At 44.2% G+C, this 23,056-nt stretch overlaps 1 protein-coding gene across 3 annotated transcripts in view; it reads left to right on the forward strand.

Moving 5' to 3' along the window:
- PRKG1 (protein kinase cGMP-dependent 1) overlaps positions 1 to 23,056 on the forward strand; it is a 1,174,838-nt gene that overhangs the window by 1,024,976 nt on the left and 126,806 nt on the right. For all 3 annotated transcript variants that reach the window (XM_040435670.1, XM_040435671.1, XM_040435669.1), the window contains exon 8: positions 11,644 to 11,709. In XM_040435670.1, coding sequence (XP_040291604.1) covers positions 11,644 to 11,709 — 66 coding nt within the window. The remainder of the gene's footprint in view (positions 1 to 11,643; positions 11,710 to 23,056) is intronic.

The raw sequence follows: 23,056 nt of genomic DNA on the forward strand, positions 1-23,056 counted from the left end.
CTCACCTCAACCACTTGTTCGCGCAGCCCAGCTTTTCTTTCTTCTTCTTTGAGGACCTGGGAGGAAAAGGACCTTTAGTGACATCACTGCGCTCATCACATGGTCCATCACCATGATAATGGATCATGAGATGAGCGCATTAATGTCACCAAAGGTCCTTTTCTCCCAGGTCCTCAAAGGAGAAGAAAGAATACAAGCCGGGCTGCGCGAACAAGTGGTTGAGGTGAGTTTAATTTTAATTTTATTTTTTTAACCCCTCCATCCCTAATTTACTAAGCATTCTGTATTAAGAATGCTATTATTTTCCCTTATAACCATGTTATAAAGGAAAATAATAAAGATCGGGTCCCCATTCCGATCGTCACCTAGCAACCATGCTTGAAAATCGCACCACATCTGCACTTGCTTGCGGATGCTTGCGATTTTCACGCAGCCCCATTCCCTTATATGGGGCCTGCGTTGCATGAAAAACGCTGAATATAGAGCATGCTGCGATTTTCACGCAACGCACAAGTGATGCGTGAAAATCTCCGCTCATGTGCACAGCCCCATAGAAATGAATGGGTCCGGATTCAGTGTGGGTGCAATGCGTTCACCTCACGCATTTCACCCGAGCGGAAAACTTACCCGTGTGATAGAGGCCTAAGAGCGTTCACATGGCTTCTTAGAGAATCTCTGCAGTATTCTTTCACGTCGTGGATCCCAAACAATTCAAAGAACGTCTTTGTTTTATTAGTAACAACTTTGTATTTTCCCATGTATGTGGCAGTGTGCGTTTTTGTATTTGATACGAGGGGTTAAAGGTTGGTTTGTCCCTGTTTTATTAGGTTTTTGACTAAGCCCATTCAAAATAGGTTGGCTTCTTCAGTAAATGCAGCGGTGTGGTAACATGACAGTTTAATGTGACAGGTGAGGGTTGGATAAATGGTAATGTAATACTTGGCTCCAGTGGCACACGCCGATACAGCAGGCAACAATGGAATGGGAACAAGCTGTATGTGTTTGTTTTCATTGCTTCAAATCCTTTTTGCGCCCTCCGCAAACATGTCACAGCTGTCACCTGTCCTGTCACAGATGCCCATCTGTTGTAATCAAAAGGTGTTGTGATGTATCAACTGGTGATCCTGCCACTCGTCCTTAGACGAGATGGGTCCCATTTTGAGGATGAGTGATAGGTTATGAATGGAACGTGTTCTTGCCGGAACTTATACAGTATGTACCGTAGTAAGCTGTGGCAACAGGAGACCAAGTAGAATGTATTGCTGCATGTGACATATACAGGTACACATAAATATCGGCTGTATTTTACGCATCTGTATTTGCAAGGTGTTTCCTCCTATAATATAACCTGACACAGGCTTTTTTAAGTCTATGCAGATGGATGAGTCTTCTGCATCAGATCTCATCCGACTGAATGGAAGGACTCCGGCTTTTTTTTCTTTTCTTTTTTTATATATTGTGCTTTGAAACCTTGAGGTTCCTAATTTGAGAGGGCATTTTGCAGGTTATGGAATTGAAATGCACTAATAGAAAAACTCTAAATGTGTCTTAGGGCTCATTCAGACGGCCGTATGCTGTCCGCAAAAATACTGAATGCTATCCGTTTTTTTGCGGATCCGCAAAAAAAATGAAACATGTCCTATACTTGTCCGTGAAAATCAGGACATGGCCCCATTGAAGTCTATGGGTCCGCAAAAATACTGAATGCTATCCGTTTTTTTGCGGATCCGTTTTTTTGCGGATCCGCAAAAAAACGGATAGCATTCAGTATTTTTGCGGACATCATACGGCCGTCTGAATGAGCCCTTACTCCTATTAAACTCTGCCAGATGTGCTACTTTCTAAATCAGGATTAAATTAATGATCACCATAATATCATTATATATCTTTATGTGGGTTAGAGCTCCAAATCCCTTGCTTCCCTTTTACACAGTCATAGAGATAAATGATAACAATTATTGCTACCTGCAGGCACCACTAGGGGGAGGTATTTGCATATGGATTTACACAACCAGTATTTAAAGGGGTTTTTCCAGAAGGACTGCGTCATGTGTCTGATTGGTGGGGTCCAGGCCATTAGAACCCTCCCCAATCAGAAGAACATGGGGTCCCATTTCCCCCACTTGTGTTCAGCATTGCCATGCCATTCAAAGTCTATGGGACTGCTCGACTGTTGCTCCATTCAAACATGTAACATGGGACTCCCGTTCTCATGATTAAAGCAGTCCGAGTGGTTGGACTTCCACTGGTTAGACACTTATTACTTATCCTGTTGATAGGAAAATAGTTGTTATGCTGGGACAACCCCTTCAACTGAATGGTTGCTGTAAAACTCTGCATGCATTAAGATCCCCCTAGTGGCAAATGCAGAAAAGTGCTCAAAAGTTTATTCCTGATAAATAATAAAAGGTAGCAGTAGGATGCAAATGATGCAAAAAAATAAAATAACAGAGCTTATAGAAGCACTCACACTGAGCGCTGTCTTTCCCTGCAGCTGAAGATGGACTCAGTAGAAAGCCTATGAGCCCGTCTCCATCAGAGAAGAGAGACAGCACTGTATGTGCTTCTGTCTCCTTGTTTTAGCAGTGGGTGGAGGTCTCAGCGCTCATATCTCCACAGATCAAAACCTTTGAATTAAAGGATTTTTCCTGGGGTCCAGTACTGATGGCCAATCCTCAGGATAGGTCGTCAATATCTGATCGGTGGGGGTCAAACTCATCAGCGTCCCCCCAGCATACCAAGCACAGGGCCATCTATTGGATAGCGGCTATGCTTGGTATTGTAGCCCAGACCCTTTCACTTGAATGGAACTGAGCTGCAAATAGGTCATGTGACCAATAAACATGTCATCACTGATCTGGGACTAAGCCATGGTGCTGATCGGAGTGCTAAAGCCTCGTCAAACAGCTCATTGGTGGGGGGCCTGGACTCCCACCAATCAGATATTGATGACTTATCTTTGCCATCAGTATTAAAGGGGTTATCCAATCCTAAAAAAAGCCCACCTATATACCCGGGCCCCCCACGCTAAATATACTTACTTGAGTTCCTGCTCCATGCGCCGCTCCTGGTCCCTGCACAACCGCTGCTGTTTCTCCCCGTGCCCAGATGAAAACATCCAGTGGGGAAGGGGGGGTGCAGCCAATGGCAGGCGGTAACGGGGATGAGCCTCCCTAGCATCACGGGTGACACTAGGGAGGCTCGTCCCCGTCCCTGCCTGCCATTGGCTGCTTCCCCACGACACTGGATGTTGCGCGGGGAGAAACAGTAGCGGCGTTGCGGGGACCAGGGAAAGTATATTCAGCGTGGGGGGCCTTTTTTTTTTGGGATTGGATAACCCCTTCAAACTCCCATTAAACCCCTTTAATTCCAGTGTTACTCCAGGAAGTATAATAAGGAACATTGGTGTAACTGTCTGCGATTTCTTATATTCATATAGCATGCAGTGTCACATTGATGTCAGCCTTCTGTCCCTATTCCCACTGATTTCATTACGCTGACAAGCTTTAATTAAGGACTGTGGGTAAACTATGAGCAATCTTCTAATGCTGTTTTCAGAACACAGCGTAATTACCGTGTATTTACATAAGTATAAGATTACCCTTTAAGGCGGAATGGCATGCCGTTGATTTTTCCCCCTTTAGCTCGTGGGAGATGTGATTGCAAGTCTCCGTGTTCATTCTATAGAATGTTACGCTGCATCTCGTCAGTGCTAATCTTACAGCGATCCCCTATGCACTGCGGGCGAAGCAGAAAATCTTGTCCTATTTACCTATCCATGTCATATTGAAATTCCAACCTAATTAAAGTGAGATGGACTTGTTTCATCTAATTGAAATTCTTGTATTATTAGCTGACACGTATCTGCGCGTCTTCCTGGCTACATAATAATAAGTCTTGTATGGAAAGCGCACACTTTATGCATCACTGATCATATCTACTTTAATGCAGCTGATGAAATGTCAGGTTTGAAGCCGTGCCATAAATGGCAGCACATTGACATGCCAAGGCGTCTCAGATAAATGTCATAATACAGTTTATTGTGTTTTCTCCGCCTATGCAATGGTCTGCAGCAGCCTAGCATGTTCTACTGAAAATATGAATATTTTATTTATCAGCAGCAGGAATACATTATCTACGGCAAGAACAGTCTTCTTCTTAACCCTGCTTGCTGCCACTTGCAAAAAATGAGCTGTGAAGATTAGGACTAAGATTATGGCGATTTCGAGCTGTGGGGCACAACATTGCATGCCGCAGCTGCCCGCTGATAAAGCCTTGAAAACATCTGGGGGTGCAATGCCATGCAGCACCGACTGACATGAAGTATCTGGACAAGTCATCTCGAACTTTTGGCTCTCCACTTTTTCTTAAACTACATCTCCCTGTTACAGGGAAGAAATCTGCGTAGCTTAAAGGGGTTTACCAGGCTCTTTATATTGACCTATCCTTAGGATAGGTCATTAACCTCTGCCTGACGTAGCAATTTTCCGTTTTGCATTTTCGTTTTTCGCTCCCTGTCTTCCCGAAATTTTTCCATTCACATAGCCGTATGAGCCGTATGTACTTTCTAATGGCACCATTTAATATTGCACAGAATGTAGTGGTTTTGTTTTTATGGCGTTCACTATGCTGTAAAACTGACTTGTGCTCTTCATCTTCCAGGTCAGAACAATTACAGTGATACCACATATGTACCGTTTTGCTTGCGTTTTAAGGCTACATGCACGCGACCGTGCCGTTTTTTGGCGGTCCGCAAATTGGGGAACGGAACGGCCATCCATTATTATCCATTATATAGAAATGCCTATTCTTGTCCGCCAAACGGACAAGAATAGGACATGTTCTATTTTTTTTTTTTTTGCGGGGCCACGGAACGGAGCAGTGGATGCAGACTAGGGTTTACAAAGAATGGTGTGAAAAGGGAAAAACATCCAGTATGCGGCCGTCCTGTGGGCAAAAATGCCTTGTGGATGCTAGAGGTCAGAGGAGAATGGGCCGACTGATTCAAGCTGATAGAAGAGCAACGTTGACTGAAATAACCACTCGTTACAACCGAGGTCTGCAGCAAAGCATTTGTGAAGCCAAAACACGCACAACCTTGAGGCGGATGGGCTACAACAGCAGAAGACCCCACCGGGTACCACTCATCTCCACTACAAATAGGAAAAAGAGGCTACAATTTGCACGAGCTCACCAAAATTGGACTGTTGAAGACTGGAAAAATGTTGCCTGGTCTGATGAGTCTCGATTTCTGTTGAGACATTCAAATGGTAGAGTCCGAATTTGGCGTAAACAGAATGAGAACATGTATCCATCCTCTGATGGCTACTTCCAGCAGGATAATGCACCATGTCACAAAGCTCGAATCATTTCAAATTGGTTTCTTGAACATGACAATGAGTTCACTGTACTAAAATGGCCCCCACAGTCACCAGATCTCAACCTAATAGAGCATCTTTGGGATGTGGTGGAACGGGAGCTTCGTGCCCTGGATGTGCATCCCTAAAATCTCCATCAACTGCAAGATGCTATCCTATCAATATGGGCCAACATTTCTAAAGAATGCTATCAGCACCTTGTGGAATCAATGCCACGTAGAATTAAGGCAGTTCTGAAGGCAAAAGGGGGTCCAACACCGTATTAGTATGGTGTTCCTAATAATTCTTTAGGTGAGTGTGTATATATATATATATATATATATATTTTAAAGGGTTTCTGTCACCCCGCAAAACTCATTTTTTTTTTTTTGGATAGTTAGATTCTTCATAGTGCGATATATAATATGTAAATGAGGGCTCTACCAGCAAGTAGGGCGTCTACTTGCTGGTAGCTGCTGCAGAAATCCGCCCCCTCGCCGTGTTGATTGACAGGGCCAGCCGTGATCTCCTCCTCCGGCTGGCCCTGTCAGTAATTCAAAAATCGCGCGCCTCGCGTCATTCGGCGCAGGCGCTCTGAGATGAGGAGGCTCGTATCCTCAGCACTCCCTCAGTGCGCCTGCGCCGATGACATCACCGAAAGAGAAGACGTCATCGGCGCAGGCGCACTGAGGGAGTGCTGAGGAGACGAGCCTCCTCATCTCAGAGCGCCTGCGCCGAATGACGCGAGGCGCGCGATTTTTGAAATACTGACAGGGCCAGCCGGAGGAGGAGATCACGGCTGGCCCTGTCAATCAACACGGCGAGGGGGCGGATTTCTGCAGCAGCTACCAGCAAGTAGACGCCCTACTTGCTGGTAGAGCCCTCATTTACATATTATAAAAGTTCGTTTTATAAAGAATCGGCCGCATGAAAGTAAGTAAGAGCATTATATTCTCCTATATCGCACTATGAAGAATCTAACTATCCAAAAAAAAAATAATGAGTTTTGCGGGGTGACAGAAGCCCTTTAATAGTACGGTTTCAAACATGGCACTGCCCATGATGTTGATTTTTTTATTGCTTAAGTATTTTTATTTTGGGGAAAGGGGGTGATTTCAATTTTTATATATATTTTATTATTTTATATTTTTTTAAACTTAAAAAAAAAAAAAAAAATAGGTCCTCAAGTGGACCACAACATGCAATGATCAGATAGCAATTTGTACACAGTAATGCATTTTTCTCCATTACCCTATAGATAGATCACTATATTACAATTCAGTGCTGCTGCCTGCTGGCCTGAATTGTAATATACAAATAATGAGCCTGGAAGCCTAGTACAGTCTTAGGCTCATTGCGTGCATAGAATGCTTTCCACAATTTCCAACGGGGGAAGATTTACTGTGCCGGTCGCATTCGACCATGACATCTGAGGGTTTAAATGTCCACGATCGCAATTACCGCCGATATTAATCCTGAATGTGTTTGCTGTATGAAACAGCAGGCACCCACTAGCTGCAGTGCTCACTCTGCTTCATCTTTAAAGACCCACTGTACTTGTATGGCAGATGTCGTCAAGAAGTAAATATCCGATCAATGAGGGTCCAACACTCTGCACCCTCACCGATCACCTGTTCCCTGAAACCTCCAGCTCTGCAGCTAACACTTTGATTGGAGCAAAAAGCACTGCTTCATTGTAAGTGTAGTGGCCATGGCTGGTTACTGCAGCTCAGCTCCCATTCACTTCAATGAGCACTGGACTGCTGTAACCTAGCTTGGCCACCACACTTTGAACAGACCTGTGCTTCTTGCTCTATTCAAAGAACTAGTTCCAGCATCGGAGGCTACAAGCAATATCTGATTGGTGAGGATACAGAGTCTCGGATAGTCGCACAATAATTGATTGATTAACTACCTGGCCTTGGAATACCATAGGTCATCAATATCAGGAGCATAAAAAACTCATTTAAACGTCAACCATGCAGACAGTCTTTTGCCACATTGACTATGTTGTCATCTGTCTGACATGCCATCCAAAACATTGCATAATGTAAAGGGGAGGCACATTACAGATTTTTTGTGATTATTTTTAGTGTTTTGTAGCCTTTATAGAGTTATATGAACAATCATGGAAAACCTCTTTGAAGGGCATCTGTCAGCAGTTTTGTACATATGAAACTGGCTGACTTGTTGCATGTGCACCCCCAACTGATTACCTCCCCTCTGTACTCTTACTGCAGACTGCTAGCAATTCATTCCTAACTTCTAGTAGAAATAATAAAGGAATGGCACAACATACAGACATAAGAATAGATGTTCCAGAATTGTTATTACATGGGGAATGCATAAAGCTATTAAAACATGCACATCAGGAGTGGTGACAGGTCTTCTTTAAGCCACATTCTTATCAGTAAGAACTGAGCTATAATGAGTGTTTATAATGTCAGAGAGCTGAGATAAGGAGCCCGTCAGCTCCCCAACTGATGGAAAAGAGAGAAAATCCACAGGCTGCTACTAGAGCATTTCAGCTACGTGCAGAAAAAGGATTCTATATTTTTAATAAAGACCAATAGAAAAAAATGATTTTTAGCTCAAAATTAGTACAATGCAATAACAAAAAAATTCCCCCCAAAAGTGCACATAGCCTTTAACCCCTTACGGACACATGACGTACCGGTACGGCATGTTTCCCGAGTCCTTAAGGACACATGACGAAACTGGCGGGCGGTCATCGGAACAAGGTGCATGCTCAAAACATTGAGCAGGCACCTTGGCTAAATGCGCAGGGGGGTCCCGTGACCCCCCCGTGTCGGCGATTGCCGCAAACCGCAGGTCAATTCAGACCTGCGGTTTGCGGCTTTTTCCTGGTGCGGCGGTGGTGCCATCGGGTCCCAATGGGACTGTGGGGGGGACCCGATGGCATGGAAGGTAGCGCCCTGGATCTCACAGGCCCCGGAAGCTGTATGAGTAATACACACAGTATTACTCATACAGCCAATGCATTCCAATAGTATTTCGTTCAGTAGATATGTCAAAAACGTACTTTTATAATATGCTAATTACCTGTCTACCAGCAAGTAGGGCGTCTACTTGCTGGTAGCAGCCGCAAAAAACCACCCCCTTTTCCTGTTGATTGACAGGGCCAGCCGCGATCTCCTCCTCCGACTGGCCCTGTCAGCATTTCAAAAATCGCGCGCCTGTGTTGATTCGGCGCAGGCGCTCTGAGATAAGGAGGCTCGCCTCCTCAGCACTCCCTCAGTGCGCCTGCGCCGATGACGTCACCGAAAGAGAAGACATCATCGGCGCAGGCGCACTGAGGGAGTGCTGAGGAGGCGAGCCTCCTTATCTCAGAGCGCCTGCGCTGAATCAGCACAGGCACGCAATTTTTTAAATGCTGACAGGGTCGGTCGGAGGAGGAGATCGCGGCTGGCCCTGTCAATCAACAGGAGGAGGTGGCGGTTTTTTGCGGCTGCTACCAGCAAGTAGACGCCCTACTTGCTGGTAGACAGGTAATTAGCATATTATAAAAGTACATTTTTTGACATATCTACTGAACGAAAATGATTAATAACATAATGTATGGCAATATGGCAGGATAGGGATTATAAGTACACCAAAAAAAAAATATGTTTAGTGGGGTGACAGAAGCCCTTTAAGGGGTTAAACTCCTGGGATGTTAACTACTATGGTTTTTAAGATGCTTTAATAAAATTATTTTAGCGATTACTCTAAATTGGTGCTGGATTGTACAGAAACTGACAATATTGCCCCTCCCGACTTTCCCTGCAGGCAGGTAACTAGCATCCAATGTAGTGAGTGTATGTACTGTATAAAATTTACAGTATATACAGGTGAAACTCGAAAAATTTGAATATCGTGCAAAGTTCATTGATTTCAGTAATGCAACTTAAAAGGTGAAGCTAACATATGCGATAGACTCATTACATGCAAAGCGAGATATTTCAAGCCTTTATTTGTTATAATTTGGATGATTATGGCTTACAGCTTATGAAAACCCCAAAGTCACAATTTTGAGGTCCCCTTTGCTCAGGGGGTATGGATTAATTAGCGGACTAGAGTGTGACACTTTGAGCCTAGAATATTGAACCTTTTCGCAAAATTCTAATTTTAAGCTGCATTAATGCAATTCCTTTTAAGTTGCATTACTGAAATAACTGGACTTTTGCACGATATTCAAATTTTTCGAGTTTCACCTGTACTTCCTTAAAAAAGTAAAAATATAACCAAACAGCTCACTGGATAGGTGTTGACATTGCTATACACTTTGTACAGCAGGTGGCGTCATAATAACCTAGTAATAGTCATAGCTCAAACGGATTGTTGTTTTTAACAGCTTGCAAATGGCAAATATGCTTATATTTTATCATTTAAACAATAAATATGATATTTAGTGGTGGGACAACCCCTTTAAGATCTCTCTACACCTAATCAGGATCCCCTTAGTATCTATGAATTGTAGAATGAATGGAGAAATATAGCATACGATAGTGTTCAAAAACTATGGTAATTCTTTCAGTGCCAATCCATTCTAATTCAACTTATACAGTCTTTAAAATTGCAAGCAAACTCTATTGCTGTGCACATAGCAAGGAAATGTCTCTGATTATGCACCTTTTATGGCACCTTTCTGTGCTCAGATGGTAATGAAGAATAGATGCACCTCATCTGTTTGCCGTCAGTCGGAGTTTTTTTCTCCATACTTAAAAATGATCTAATCCATAATACATGGAATAAATCTATTACTCGCTATTTTCTTTCCTGTTTGCTGCAAGATGAGGAAAGCATTTTGATGTCATGTAGCATATTCGATTTCCCCAAATCTGCAGAGGCAAAAGAAGAAAAATGTGAAATAAAGAGTTTATTGGCTTGTAGGAAGTATTGCCTTATTGGTATAAATGGTTCTTTACATTGCTGCTGTAAATGGATGCACTTACTGCAATATTTAGGTGAGACTGTTTCCAGTACTCAGATCTATCCTTAGATCAGTCAGGGTCTGACACCCCACACCCTCACCAATCAGCTGTATCAGGCAGTTGGCAGCACTGGAAACTACAGGAATCAGCCACCTCCGGCGCTCCAGCTGTTCTGAAACTACAACTCCCAGAATGCTCCTCTCACTTCTATGGGAGTTACAAGAACAGCCAAGCGAGTGTGCATGTTGGGAGTTGTAGGCTGCAGACCCCTGCTATAGATGGAGCCGAAAGCACAAGTTTCTGTTCACTGTTTAGCTGCTGTGCTGGGCACTGCAACTCCGCTCTCTACCAAGACAATGGGAGCAGCCAGCACTGGAAACTACACAGTGGATGGAGTCTTTCATCCACTGTATAGTCACTGGTGCCAGCGGCTTGCCAAAACCGTTGATCAGTGGGTGTGCCAGTTGTATGATATTGATGACCTATCCCACTGATCTGATATTGATGACCTATCCGGAGAATAAGCCATCAATATCTAAGTACTAGAATACCTCTTTAAATTAAAAAGTTCTAAGTTACTAGAAAAGATCTAACAGACACAAGTGTGTAATGGAGCTGTATTCTTGGCTACAGGATTGGATGCAGTTTTAAAATTGGCACCACAAGCAGGGCTACTTCAACCATAGGGCAAACGGTGCAACTGCACCGGGCCCATCTGAGGCAGTTACCTCCCTATTCTCCATCTTCACTATTGGGGCACTAAGTGGTCAGCATTATTGTGAGGGGGACACTTTGATGGCATAACTTCTGGGAGGGGGCACTAAGAGGGTGTAACTAATATGAGGGGGCACTAGGGAGTTTAACTACTGTGAGTGGGCACTATGGTGGCATAACTACTGTGTGAGGGCTCTAAGGGGGGATATTTACCGTGAGAGACACTAAGGAGGAATATCAACTGTGATGGGGCACTAAGTGCCACTGACCTACTGTGAAAGGGACATGACTATTGTGAAGGGGCACTAAGTGGGACATAACTACTTTGAGGGAGGCATAGCTAATGTGAGGGGGCACTAAGGGGGCATAACTACTGTGTGGCAGCACTAAAAGAGTATGCTTTCCGTGAGGGGACACTAATGGGGCATGAGCATGTAGCTAGGTCTTAATATATAATAACTGTGTGCTAAAGAAAATAATAAATCTTCAGAAATGTTTTATATATTTATTTGGATTACTTCAAATGTAACAGCAAATATACATATGTTCTTGTTTTGTTATATGTCAGTGAACATGAAAAATAATATTAATGAGGATGATGAAGATTATGATAAAAATGCCTTGTTTTTGTTTTCTAGGGAGGATGTCCGAACAGCAAATGTTATTGCCGCGGAGGCTGTGATGTGTCTTGTCATTGACAGAGAGTAAGTGCCCTTTGACTTCATATTAAAAGGATTCTCTTCTTTGGACAATCCTTTTTTGTTAGAAGAATCCCATTCCTTAACAATAAGCAGAACACAAAGACCCAGATTTACTAATGTATCTGTAGCAAAGATCTGTCTAAAAAAGTGGAGCAATTTCCCCCCCGTCATGTTTAAAAAAGGGTTAGGGCTCAACAAAGAGTGGGTGGGGCTTAATGGGAAAAGATTAGGCATAAGATGTGCCATTTTGCGCCAACATTTTGGCACAATTCTGGAATAAAAATCTGTCCCAAAGTAAGCCAACCAATAGTTGGTACAGAGTCAGAAAAAGGCGTTTATTCGCGCACCAGATTTACCATCCAGGCTGAGCCCATGTTGTACATTTAGTGCAGGTCTAAGTGCCCGTCTAAGCTTCTGCCATCTACATGCTTAGTAAATCTGGGCCAGCCTGTATAGACTCCTAGCAATCAGCTATTATCCATCAGATGTTCTTTCTAACCACTCTCCACTTTCGCCAAGAGACAAGCATCCTGAACAGGGGACCCTCCTCTATTATCCCATAATTCTCTAATAGCATATATTAAAAACTAAACTTGTGAACCCCCTTAAGAAAAGAGGAACTTCATACAAACTCCATACTTATTTTAGGCCAATGTTATTTTTAACAAAAAAAAGTGAACTTAGGCCCTCATTTATCAACAGGGGACAATTTGAAGTTTCTCATCAAATTTGTCTATTTATCTAAAGGTAACAGTCATAGCAGTCCGTGAGTAAAATGGCGAGTGGCGGACAGCACATGTTGAATTTATAATAGGAAAAATATCACATTCTTATCTTCAAAAGATGAGACAATGCAGTGCTCACCATCAAGTCCTTTCTTCATACAGAGGCGATGGCTGCATCGCCCTGACGGTGCTTCCACAGGCCTCCACCTGGAAGCGCAGTCAGCGTGAAATGGCTGTCGACTCTATCTTGCACTTCAACGCCTAATGTATTTTATGGATTTCTGAATACAGAAAGGATGTCATGGTGAGTGCCGCATTGTTTCATCTTTTGAAGATTGGACTGTGAATTATTTGATGCAGAGCACCACTTATCCATCGCTTGCCGTCCCTGGACAAGTTCCATAGAGTTCGAGGGTATCACAGTGATTGGAGCAGAGGAAGGTAGTGCCGGCTTATTTACTTTATTGAAGCAATCTATCACATTCTGACTTATTTTCGACTGCAATAGTTAAGGCAGATTAGGACTGGAGAGCAGTTTTTTTTAAACAGTCCCTATGATAAATAAAGCCAAAAACCAAACCAATGTACTCCACAGGAATGGCCACGAGCAGCTGGATTTCCGAAGTTGAACAGGAGCAAAAAATAACGTTGTACTGTTGCAGACTATTGATACATTTCTCTTAGGCTGCATTCACACGTCCGTGGTGTGTTGCGGGTACGCAACACACCAGCCCGGCACCCCCATAGAAATGCCTATTCTTGTCCGCAAGCTGTGGACAAGAATAGGACATGTTCTATCTTTTTGCGGAGCTGCGGACCCAAAGATCGGGGCCGCGCACCGCAAATGCGAATGCGGACAGCACACTGTGTGCTGTCCGCATCCATTCCGTCCCCATAGAGAATGAATAGGTCCGCACCCTTTCCGCAAAATTGCGGAACGGATGCAGACCCATTTTGCGGACGTGTGAATGGAGCCTTACAAGTAAAACAACAGAAAAATCGCAATCTACTCTAAAATAAAGACAAAATCAGTTTGATAAATCAGGGCAAAATATCTCTTACAGGAAAATGAAATAGGTGATTTCAATTTCTCCTTCAAATATTTGTGGTCCAGAATGAATGGTGACCTGTCCTTTAATTTTTATTTTCCCATTCCTTCTTATTTTTTTTTCAAGCTTCCATGCATTGTTTAAATTATTAAATGTATAGCTACGGGAACCGAGGGATAAAAAAAGTAATGGCTCTTGGAAGGCAGGGAGGAAAAAATTAAAACAAAAAAATCCAAGTAAATTTGTATAAATTCATTATATCCAAACATATACATCAGATATATAACCCAATCGTGATGGGAAGAGAGCCCTACAGTTATCACTATAATAATAAGAATGGCAATACAATGACAGAAGACTAATAATCACAAATATATTAGGCCATGAAACGCTTATTTATATCAGTAATAAAAGTCTGATTTTTGTGTACTCTTGTCTGCAACGTCGGAAAATTAAAATTTCCTCCTGCACATGGATTGGTAATGATCAGCAGAGGACAGAACAATTCTTACTTCAAATTATTCATCTCCTAACAAAACCATTATTTTTTATTGAAAAGACAATTTGCATCAAATCATTTCCATCTTTCTCAGGCGTTGCAACAAATATTTTAGTTTGATTGTTCTTTTCCTTTTTAGACAATCAGTTTATTGTTTTTTCTCCATGTATTAAATTGAGTGGACTATTTTATTACCTGTGAGTCTGACTTTATGCATATTCTTACGGTATGTCACAACATCAGTGGTGGTCCACGAGTTGGGACTTTTATAAAATTCACATGCGGTATGGCTTGTTTAACTCATTGTAGCTCCCAATTACATAGATTGAAGTTACAGAAACCTCCAAGCTATAGGCTGAAGGGAGATAGCACTTGGAGAAGCACTGGGGGTCCGTTTGTTTGTGGTTGGCAGTGACATACCACCAACCATGGCATTTCAGAAGTCCCGTTAGTGGAGGTACTCTTTAAGCAGTGGAAATTGAACATTGAAAAATGACTTTTCTGGGATCTGTCAGAAATCTATAGAATATGAGAGCTATGAGTAGCTGTAGTCACCCCGTGTACCCCTATATGGTGCTCTGGGTGAACCATATTAAAGTAATGCTTCTAGCAGAAAACAATATGGTCACAGTTGAGACAAATTAATGAATTTTGAATTACACATAATTGTATGTCTCTGAGGAACCAAAGAAATTATTCCTATTTCTTAGTCACAGTACATAGATGATAAGGTTGAAAAAGACTCAGGTCCTTCAAGTTCAACCCATTATTATACCATATTGTTCCAGAGGAACCCAAAAATCCCCATGTGGCAGATACCAAATATTTTAGAGAAAAAGTTCCTTCCTGACTCGAGATAATGCAGACTAAATCTCTGGATCAGCATCCCTACTCCAGAAATCCATTGCATACAACTTGTAATATTCTTACTTTCAAGAAAGACACCCAAGGCCCTCCTGACCTTGTACGATGAAAACCTTGAAAACCTACTCTGGAAGACAGTTCCAAAGTTTCCCTGCTCATACAGTAAAGAATCCCAGTCTATGATGATCAGAAATCTTCTTTCTATCTAGATGTGAAGAATGTCCTCTTGTCATGGTTACAGTCCTGGGGATAAAAAGATCATTATAAAGATATGTGTTCTGTCCATTAGAGATGTTTCCAGGCAGTCGTGGTACTAATGATTCGAGTTGAATTTATTTGGACCCAAATCGGACAGTCATTAAAGAGGACCTGTCACCATTCCCGACATGTCTGCTTCAGTAAGTCCCTGAATTTACCATGTAATAATTCTGGAGCATTTATTTGTATGACTCTATACCAGTGATGGCTAACCTTGGCACTCCAGCTGTGGTGAAACTACGACTCCCAGCATGCTCCATTTATTTCTATGGAGAGCAGCCAAGCAAGGGGGGCATCTTGGAAGTTGTAGTTTTACCACAGCTGGAGTGCCAAGGTTAGCCATCACTGCTCTATACTGTTCCATTCCACTATGATCCCAACTTTAAGCTTATGAATTGATTGCCAGCAGCCTGTAATAAAGGTCCATGAGAATGTGCAGTCTGACACTATCCAGTCAGTGCTGCCATAGTCAGACAATGCAGGGACACAGCCACAACTGGTATGACCTAGCTGGACCTTCATTGGAAACTTCTAGCAATTCATTCATATACTTGTAGGAGGAATAATAGTGCAATGGCACATCATAGAGTCATAAGAATAGATGCTCCAGAATTGTGGAATGCAAGTAGTTCTAAAACAGGCATTTCGGGAGAGGGGAAGGGTCCTCATTAAATATGTAAACGTGCTGGTGCTTCATATCTTAAAAAAGTAGAGTCCACAAAAGTGATAACTTTGGAGAGCTTTATTAAAAAGAGACATCCATCAGTTATGTAGATGATACCAGGGGCGTAGCTAGTACCGACTGGGCCCCACAGCAAATTTTCTACAGCCCCCCCCCCCCCTATATTGATGACCTATCCCAGGTCATTAATAGTAAAAACCTGTCGTAGTATCAGTGTCCTAAATATCTGAATAAGAGCAGTAGTGCTCTAATTCTTTATACACTGAACAAAAATATGAACGCAACACTTTCGGTTTTGCTCCCATTTTGCTTGAGCTGAACTCAAAGATCTGAAATATTTTCTACATACACAAAAGACCCATTACTCTCAAATATTGTTCACAAATCTGTCTAAATCTGTGTTAGTGAGCACTTCTCCTTTGCTGAGATAATCCATCCCACCTCACAGGTGTGGCATATCAAGGTAAATTTTAGACAGCATAAATATTGCACAGGTGTGCTTTAGACTGCCCACAATAAAAGACCACTCTGAAATGTGCACAGTTTTGCCTTACTTTGGGAGTCAGAAAACCAGTCAGTATCTTGTGTGCCACCATTTGCCTCACGCAGTGCAACACATCTCCGTCGCATAGAGTTGATCAGGTTGTTGATCATGGCCTGTGGAATTTTGGTCCACTCTTCTTCAATAGCTGTGCAGAATTTTGGCAGGAACTGGAACACGCTGTCGTATATGCTGATCCAGAGCATCCCAAACATGCTCAATGGGTGACATGTCCGGTGAGTATGCTGGCCATGCAAGAACTGGGATGTTTTCAGCTTCCAGGAATTGTGTACAGATCCTTGCAATATGAGGCCGTGCATTATCATGCTGCAACATGAGGTGATGGTCGTGGATGAATAGCACAACAATGGGCCTCAGGATCTTGTCACGGTATCTCTGTGCATTCAAAATGTCATCAATAAAATGCACCTGTGTTCGCTGTCCATAACATACGCCTGCCCATACCATAACCCCACCATCACCATGGGCCACTCGATCCACAACGTTGACGTCAGCAAATCACTCACCCACACGACGCCACACACGCTGTCTGCCATCAGCCCTGAACAGTGAAAACCGGTACTCATCCATGAACAGAACGACTCTCCGACGTGCGAGATGCCATCGAATGTGAGCATTCGCCCACTCAAGTCGGTTACAACGACGAACTGCAGTCAGGTCCAGACCCCGATGAGGACGACGAGCATGCAGATGAGCTTCCCTGAGACGGTTTCTGACAGTTTGTGCAGAAATTCTTTGGTTATGCAAACTGATTGTTGCTGCAGCTGTCTGGGTGGATGGTCTCAGACGATGAGGGAGGTGAACATGCTGGATGTGGAGGTTCTGGGCTGGTGTGGTTACACGTGGTCTGCGGTTGTGAGGCCGGTTGGATGGACTGCCAAATTCTCTGAAATGCCTTTGGAGACGGCTTATTGTAGAGAAATGAACATTCATTGCACGGGCAACAGCTCTGGTAGACATTCCTGCAGTCAGCATGCCAATTGCACGCTCCCTCAAATGTTGCGACGTTGTGACATCTGTGGCATTGTGCTGTGAGATTAAACTGCACATTTCAGAGTGGTCTTTTATTTTGGGCAGTCTAAGGCACACCTGTGCAATATTCATGCTGTCTAATCATCACCTTGATATGCCACACCTGTGAGGTGGGATGGATTATTTCGGCAAAGGAGAAGTGCTCACTAACACAGATTTAGACAGATTTGTGAACACAATAGTTGAGAGTAATGGATCTTTTGTGTATGTAGAAAATGTTTCAGATCTTTGAATTCAGCTCATGCAAAATGGGAGCAAAACCGAAAGTGTTACGTTTATATTTTTGTTCAGTGTATATAAACAATAAAAAATAAACATATTACTTATCGCCGCCTCCGAAAAAGTCCAAACTATTAAAATATTAAAACATATCTCTTATGCGGTGAACGTCGTAACTGGAAAAAAAAATAGAGAGTGTTGCTGCCACACACAATATTCCTTAAATGGATTTTTGGGTCTCTGAAAAGTTTTAGTGGTAAAAATATTCTTAAATCTCTCCCTACACTGTCTGTCCCTTCCTCAACACAGCTCTCCCTAACTAAGAATGAGCCGAACATGCGTCATTGTAATGCCAGCTAAAGAAAAATTGCTTCAGCAACTGTGTTTGATGAAGCAAGTACCATCCTGGATCTTATTTACCTCACCCAGTTGAGGAATCTGGGTGAGATATACACCCCTTCCGGGACTTTCTCACACATTTCACTGTTCACATCACCACATCACCTCATATCCCCCCCCCCTCTTCTTCAGACTGGAGGTCTGGGGATTTTCCCACATCGTACCATGCCCTCTGGAAGATGTGGCCAGCGTCACCTCTTTTCCTTTATTCTGCCACACCCAGGCCAGCAGAGCTTGGTTTAGCACCAACACTGATTCTCTACCCAGTAGAAAATGCCTAAGGGACTCCTGTGCCCTCTCTTTCTACTCTTTGACCTTGCTCTCCCTTTGTTTTGCATAGCTGCTTCAGCAGAGCATGCTTAATACGGCTCGCCCCTTTTCCACGCATCTAGACCACTTTTCCCTTCTTTTCAGCGGGGGCTTCTCTGGGTTTGGGGCCAGATTCTGAGTCTTTTGCGTCTTCAGTGACTTTTCCCAATTCAGAAGTCGCTCCTTTCGTCTTAACTTCATTCTCTGCAGCACCTGCAGCATTCTGATTCTCACTCTTTTTTTTCTCTTCAGCAGTGGTTACCTCAGATTTGGTGGCAGTTTCAGAGTCCTCTGCTTCTTCAGTGGCTTTTTCCACTTCAGCAGACTCTCCTTCAGCCTCTTCTTTGGGCTCTGCAGCATCTGAGGATTTCTTCCACTCCAACACATTGGCCTTAGCTTCTTCAGCCTTTGTCTCTTTGGAGTTTCTATTCTCTTTGATAGCCTTCTCATCCTTCTCAGACATGGCATCATATATTCGCCCTTTTAATTCCTCCTTTTCTTTCTCATCAAATTTGAAGGCACTGGGACATTGGGGTCCTTATCAGACTCTTCTGACATTCCCTTCAGAGAGTCACCCAGGATATCGTTCTCCATTCGTGCAGTCTCTAGGAGAGCCATCTCACAGTAGTAGACAGCATCTGAAGCTGAGCGTCTGTCTCCTCATATTTCCTCCCCAGCAGACCACTGGCTGTTTGGAAGGCATTGACGGTAGAGAGAACATCTTTCATGACCAGGTCCTGGCTACTCACTACCATGAGTATCTTGGATTCAGCATCCATATCAGCAGTATTAACTGGTTCAGCAGAGACATCTTCCATCTTCTCTGCCTCGGCCGGCACCGCAGCACCACCATCTCCAGACCCAATCTTAGGCTCTGGCTTGGACTTCTTGGCCTCTTCTCTCAGAGGACTCTCTCCTTCAGGTTTCTCATTTTCCTTTGAGCAAACATGTCATCTCGTGAAGCTCTTGCCTCTAACTCTTTGAGTCCTCATTTCTTCCACCTGCTGCTCGAGAGTACACTTAGACTTCTCCAACTCATGGACGTTCTTCTCAACGTCATCCTTTTAGCTCACGAGATCCTCCATCTCTGCTATAAGTTGCTTGTTCAGCCTCTCAAATTCATCTTGAGCCTCAAAAGCTTCTTCAAGGGCCCTAGCCAGAGAGAGGACCTTGGTCTCCTTGTCCCGAGCATCAGTCTCCGCTCGGTCACGTTCTTCTGCACATCGGGCAGAGATGTTTTTCTCTTCAACAAGGAGCCGGTCAAACTTCCTCTGTTTCTTCTCCAGGTTAGACACAATTTGCCTTTGGTAGTACAGGTCCACCATCAGATCATCCAACTCTTGCTCTGCATGACATCTGGATTGCTCAGAAGCTGCAAGTTCCTCATGAAGTTGGAGAATTTAGGCCTCTATTTGTGACTCTAGATCCTTCAGTTCATTCATCTCTTTCTGGTTCTTCTCCTTTGACTCTAAAGCTTTCTCCAGTTGCTCTGTGAGGACAGCTTGTCCCTTCTCTAGAATATCTAGGGACTGTATGAAGAGAGAGAAATCATCTATCACTGCCTGGGCATGGGTCTCATACACTAGGCTGACATCTCCCCACTTAACTCTCGCCTCATCACGTATAACTGTCGTCTAGTCGCTACTAGTAACCACCTTATTTTCGCAAGACCTTGACATGGTAGCTTCCCTTTCTGAGGCGCTATCGGTCACAGCACATACGTCACATTTACTGCTCGTGTCATTATTAATCCTGACCTCTAGGGGCACCGATGAGCTAATCCCCACCTGGGACTTTATTCTTATTAAACCTAGAACACTGGAGAGACTGCACATTCTCCTCTGGTATGTGTGGTACATACGCTAGCCCTGCCCCACTTTCCCGCACATTTATCACAGTGGGTTCCCTCAGCTGTGTGCCCTCAACATTTATCAGCATTTCTACATCATATACATTTTTACCAGCAGGGGGAGCTTCTTCCCCAATCACAGCATGCAGGGGTGTCGTCATCATCATCACACATTGTACATAAATCCACACTGTTATTATGCATTTCAGACAACTTTGCATATTCACTTTGCGCTGTATCGGCACCATTGTTTCCAATGGTCACCTCACTTAAAGGGATAGGTACAAGTTCTGCAGGAGTTTCATCACTGGCTGCAGAAGTGTCTCCGCTACTCCACAACTTCCAAAACAAAGGGGAAATCACGTCCCAAAACGACATCATGCACGAGCATATTTGCAACCCCAAGCTTAAAAGTCCCAAGTTCCCACTCGAGTCTCACACTCAGTGAGAGCCACCAGATAGTCCTTACTATCCGCATGATTGTCCCGCACATAGTCCCCGGCTACCAAGCTGGCATGTACCAGGCTCACCTGGCACCTTGCGTCCAACATCGCCTGGACTGAACTGCCATTCACCACAATGTTGCACATTTTCGGCACAGTCTCTAGTCCCAGTGTCTCAACACCTTGCGGCCCAGCAGGTAGGAACTGCTGCCGGCTCACTGTCACTTTATCTGCTATACAATCAATAACAGGAACAGTCTTACCCATTTACGTCACGGGTTCGTCAGTCCCAGGCAATGAGGGAGCTCCAGGAACATCTCCCCAGGGGTCACCATCCTTCTCCTGGACACTAGGAACCTCCCGCCCTTGACTCCTAGTCACCTGACTCCTGGCCATAGGACAATCAGGTGCACACTTTTTGACTTGACGGCATCTCTAGCAGCACTCTCTCTGCTGCGGGACAGCTGCACTCAGTCGTAGTTGGTTGCTCCCGGCAACAGCCTTATGGCACCTCTGCACTTCCTCTCTAGGACTCTGTACATACTGGCCGTAAACACTTGAACTCTTGAGAGCCGCACCGCTCTCCATCTCACTCTCTTCCCGTCGGTTGCCCTTGGCAATGGCCCACATCTTTGTCTCCAGAACTCCAACCGCAGAACTTGAAGCCCTCTTGCCGCTCCATATCTGCCAAAATAACGGAAAGTCCTTGCTCAATTCCTCAGCACAGCTGTTATCATGGGAAACGCCTTGGGTTAGGACGTCTCTTTGTCTGTCCAACCCACCCATGAGATTTTCCTGCTCCTGTTGCCACATCACTTGCCTTTGGCTAGCATTCAGATTGGCCCACATCAGCTGTTTGGTTAAATTCTCCATCCACCCGGTAGCAGCAGACAGTCCTCTAGCAACACAGCAAAAACTCCACACAGCAATTTAGCAGCAGTCAGCAGCACCTGCTCTTTCTGCCTTGTCTTTTTCACCTTCCGTTGTGCCCTTTTAACATGGACACTGCCCAGCAATTCCGCAGCCTTCAGCATGGACAACACTTGCTGGTGCATGCATTCTCCACCAATTGTAAGGGATCGTCTTTTTTCAGGGGGTCACACTCACAGATATCTCGCCAGACAACGGATTTTCATGTCCAAACTGTGCATTTATTTTGGCACTCTTCTCATACAGGATAGTCTAGTTATACATCACTGGGTGGGGTGAGGTTCCCGCACCGCCAACACTTAAAACACAAATAAACTCCTGATCGTCTAGGCACTACCGAAACAAAATACGTCCCTACCTCACTCGTAGAGCTCAGTTCACATATGAACATCATATGCGGCTTCCCTCAGCCAACATCAATTCCTCCAGGCTGTGGCAATTCCAGTACTTTTTTGGGGGATTGTGGTCCAGTAGTCCTCCCGACTCTGACCTAGTGACCCTCTTTCCGCAGGCATCACTGCGTCCCCCAAACTTCAGGCTATACCCTACCTAGCCTTGTGGCTTCTCAGCCTTGCTAGCTGAGACCACACACCCAGAGCCTCAGCAGGACTCTGCTTCACCAACACTCTTTCTCCAGACTGACAGCCTGGGACGTTTTTTTTTCCAGATGACACCTGGAGATCCCTCAGCCTTAGGGCTCATGCCCACGAACGTAAGGGCTCTGTGCCTGTGCTGCAGACCGCAAACTGCGGTCCGCAATGCACGGGCACAGATCGTGGTGCAGCCGCATGTGGATCGCAGACCCATTCACTTGAATGGGGTCCGCGATCTGCATATGAAGGTCAGCACCACAAAAAAGTAGTGCATGAGCTACTTTTTTGCGGGGTGGAGGCACAGCCAGAAACACTATGGAAGCACTCTGTAGTGCTTCCGTGGGGTTCCGATCCGTGCCTCCGTTTCGCATCAAGTGAATGGGTCCGCGATCCATGATGCGGAATACACATGGCCGGTGCCCGTGTATTGCAATACGGCCGCGGGGGGCACACGGTCGTGTGCATGAGCCCTTAGGAGAAAACAGGCTCTGGAATGGGGGGGACTGGGGAGGTCCCACAACCAAGCCTACCTTCCCCAGTCCAATAAAATCCTGCCCATGAACTACTAAAGAAAAATAGCTTCAGAAACTATGTTTGCTGAAGCCAGTACCATCCTGGATCTTATTTACCTCACCCAGTTGAGGAACCTGGGTGAGATATACACCCCTTCCGGGACTTTCTCACATATTTTACTGTTCACATCACCACCATATATACACACACACTATTGATGAGCGAATCGACTTTGAATGAAACATCCGAAGTCGATTCGCATAAAACTTCATTCTAATACTGTACGGAGCAGGAGCTCTGTACAGTATTAGAATGTACTGGCTCAGACGAGCCGAAGTTATTACGTCGTAAAGTCTCGCGAGGCTTCGTGCTATAACTTCATAAATTAATTTGTACTCTAAGAAAACATTTCCCGAACTCGGGT

This window comes from Bufo bufo, chromosome 6, assembly GCF_905171765.1.
Source record: "Bufo bufo chromosome 6, aBufBuf1.1, whole genome shotgun sequence".
Lineage (NCBI taxonomy): Eukaryota > Metazoa > Chordata > Amphibia > Anura > Bufonidae > Bufo > Bufo bufo.